Genomic DNA, 3,483 nt, shown 5'->3' on the forward strand with positions numbered 1-3,483 from the left:
TGTCTGTCTGTCTGACTCACTCAGTACATAAAACTGTCTGTCTGTCTCTCTGTCTGTCTGACTCTATGGAGAAAATCTTCAAATCATGTTAAAGCTTTCAGCATTCCAATGCATTTTCAGCAGTAAATGCATCTGTTTGTAGTGTTAGTATTATTGAGCCATGGGTGAATTCTGAGCTGCTCCAGGGTAGGCCGCTGTTTGGGGTCTGTGATGAAACATTTTTTCAAGAAATCCTGGCAATCTGGAGAGAAAGAAGGAGAAGAAAGGTGAGGGTGATGGCTACAGTGATCCATCAGAATGTCAACTGAAATCAACAGATATGTTTCTGCTGACATGTTCGTGAGTATGTTTTTCTTACATTTGGACAGCGTCTCACTGATTCTCAAACGGTTTTCCAAGACCTCGGTGGTCTCAAAACCTCTATCACTGTGGAGTGCATTAAAGAGGACCACTCCGATCTGCCACACTGTGGTGGGTCCGGCTCTGTACCAACCAAGACTTAACCACTCTGGGACAATGGAGGAACCTAGAATATACAGACATAATAAGACGGTGAGGATGAGGATGAGGAGCTGTGTCTAAATTTAAAAGTCACAGATGGGTACGTTAGTGAAGAGCAGGAGTAAAGCCAGACATCTTACCGTAGAAGCTGCGATAACGGGATCCTCTCTTGACAAAGCAGCTCACACCAAAGTCAATAAGGCGAACTCGCGGGACGTCCGAGCTGGTCTCAATCAAGATGTTTTCAGCCTTAATGTCCCGGTGGAAAATGTTTTTCCCCTCAAGGTCAATTGCTACATCTACCAGCTGTTTCAGTATGATCTGACAGACAAAAAGAGAGAGAGGTGAGGGATCACAGAGAAGGATGGTTTGACATGTTTTCATGGCTGACTCTGAGCTGACTACAACTACAGAACACAATGTTTCTAAAACCATCTTTAAGCCATAGAAACTGAAATGCACAAGAGATTTTCAGCAGATTGGGTAAAAATCACATCTGTTTATTTTTCTCCTCCAAATAAGTTCAGTTGACCTGGAGCTTTGTCTACCAACTGTTTGACTGCCTCCACTACTGTTTCTTGATCCATCTGAACAATTACTTTGGTGAATACAATGTTACCATGATCAACAGAAACAATGACCTAAAAACTACGAAAAGAAACCTTAAATTGCAAAATAAATCCTTTAGGTAGTCTCCAAGTTCCTGTAAAAAGTTAAAGACACACAAGGATCCTCCAGCAGCTTACCTTGGCCTCCTGCTCTTCTATGGAGTCTCCGTTGCCGTGGATGTAGTCGAATAGGTCCTCGACGGGGATTGGTCTCTCCAGCACCATGATCAGCTCCTGGTCCAGATCGTACCAGTCCAATAGAGACACGAGTGCTGACTGATCAGTCCCCGCTGATCTACTTGTTTTGTCCACCAGTTTCAAATTGATGGCAACCTCTATGGACAGCTTCTTCCCAGTTTCATCCTGAAACATCACAACAGAGTGGATGATGAGAGAGAACCATGATTCATCCATAATACATTCAGAAACAGAGTGCAGTGTTGAATACAGAAGATTTTAACAGCAGCAGGTGTTGCTTACTCACCACGTGTTTGCGGCCAATTTTCTCCTTGGGAATGTATTTGATGGCAACCTACAAGATACAAAGAAGACTTGTGTTAGCACTCCCTGACCATATCGTGATTGTGTGTGTGCAAGATTGTGTGTGTGTAACACTTACAGGTAGATTATCTGCTTTGCGATAGCCACCAAACACAGTTCCATATCCTCCTTCACCAAGCTGATCCTGCTGTTCGTATTTGGCCTCAAATTCAGCTGAACAGACAAACACATATTATGTTTTAATACAGGGTAACACCAATTATATGCTACCTAAGCTCTAATATGAATCCCTCCTATGCTATACTTAATATAAATCCAAATGTTACACTAAAATGAGGTTAAACCTTACATTTAATAATAATAATAACGTTATTTATATAGCACCTTTAAAAACAGAGTTTACAAAGTGCTTTGACAGACAAAGCAGCAAAAGCAAGGCAATAGTAACAACACTATACTGACCTCTTAAGGCATCTATAGCCTGTTTGGTCTTCTCCAGGTTTGGCCTCCTTTTCTTTTTTCTCTTTGGTTCTTCACCAAAGGCGGCGGTCTTCCTCTTACCGAATCTCTCATCCTCCACAGATGTATTGCAGCTTTCTACAGAGGAGGAAAAAAAACCAGAGGAACATCAGCTTGACCATCATAGGGACTAACGTGGAAAATAGACATCCTCCATACTAAATGACAAAATGGGCAGATTCAAAAATAGTTTGCCTGCCAAAACCTCAATAAAAATAACATTTCTCACTGTCCTCTCCTGGAATCTATCCAAGCAGGTAGTTTTATTTGTCCAGTTTTTGACATATCTGTCTCCAGCCCAATACAATGCAATTTAGTTTGTGGTGCTCACAGCATTGAAACATTTAACAGCAACATCTATTTCCAAAAACAGGCTCCTTGTTACTCTGGATAATCTACAATAGGGGTGGGAATCACCAGAGGTCCCGCGATATGATATTATCACGATAGTTAGGTCACGATAGTTAGGTCACGATACGATATTATCACGATGCTGCGATATTCTGAGTATTGCGATATCATAGGCCTATATTGCGATTCATTACTTTTTCAACTTCAAATTATGTCCCCAAAGGAAAACTGTGTCAACATGTTTTATATAATAAGATAAAGTTTTCAGTCTGTTCATCTCACTTCAATCATTTTTATTGCAGCAAAATAGGATTGTCAAGCAGACAGACTGACCAACAATGTCATAAATGTTACATGAACCTGACAAACTGAATGTATTACTACATAGTCCAACTTAACTAAATGCAAACGTGTGGACTCAGTATATGAACTATAACTTATATAAGTAGGATATAAGAGTTATATAACTCAGTATAACTTGCGATGCGTGGACGTCAAGGGCAGAGAGACAGGTATGCACTGCACTCTCCCCATGAGCCTGGCTACTGTTGGCAGATTTAACTCCGTTGTGAGGCCAGATGTCTCTATCTTTGTTTTGACCAACTTCCTACCAATCACGCTGACCCGGGACCTTTGCTGACCTCACCAGAAAATAACTCAGCACCATCTAGTGGACTGAAAAAGTAATTGATTTGATTTTACCAAAGAAATAGTCCAAAAGAAACTATAGTGTGTTTGATAGATTATCCATCCAGGGCACGTTTTTGGAAAGAGTTGTTGCTTTTGAATTTTAAAATGTAAATTGTTGATGCTGTGAGCACCAAAAATGAAATTCGTCTTCAACACCTGGGTGAAATCAAAAATCTCAGACACATCTTTTAAAACCTGAGGAAACCTGGGAGAAATTATCCAAACTATCTGCATAAATTGATACCATTAGAGGGAAGGGAGAATTAGTTTTCTTTGTAATTTAGGTGAACTGAAGTCTATTTAGATCAATATA

General features: G+C 40.4%; 1 protein-coding gene across 1 annotated transcript; it reads right to left on the bottom strand.

The window, feature by feature from the left end:
* Positions 1 to 82: 82 nt before the first annotated feature.
* LOC116378517 (serine/threonine-protein kinase pim-1-like) lies at positions 83 to 2,207 on the bottom strand (the record flags this gene model as incomplete). The annotated part of the gene is made up of 7 exons (XM_031840405.1): positions 83 to 241; positions 359 to 526; positions 642 to 822; positions 1,248 to 1,472; positions 1,594 to 1,641; positions 1,729 to 1,823; positions 2,073 to 2,207. Coding segments are annotated over 7 exons (977 nt in total), but the record flags the coding sequence as incomplete, so codon positions are not given.
* Positions 2,208 to 3,483: the final 1,276 nt, after the last annotated feature.

This window comes from Anarrhichthys ocellatus, unplaced genomic scaffold (assembly GCF_004355925.1).
Source record: "Anarrhichthys ocellatus isolate YVR2014 unplaced genomic scaffold, GSC_Weel_1.0 scaffold2734, whole genome shotgun sequence".
Taxonomy (NCBI): Eukaryota; Metazoa; Chordata; class Actinopteri; order Perciformes; family Anarhichadidae; genus Anarrhichthys; species Anarrhichthys ocellatus.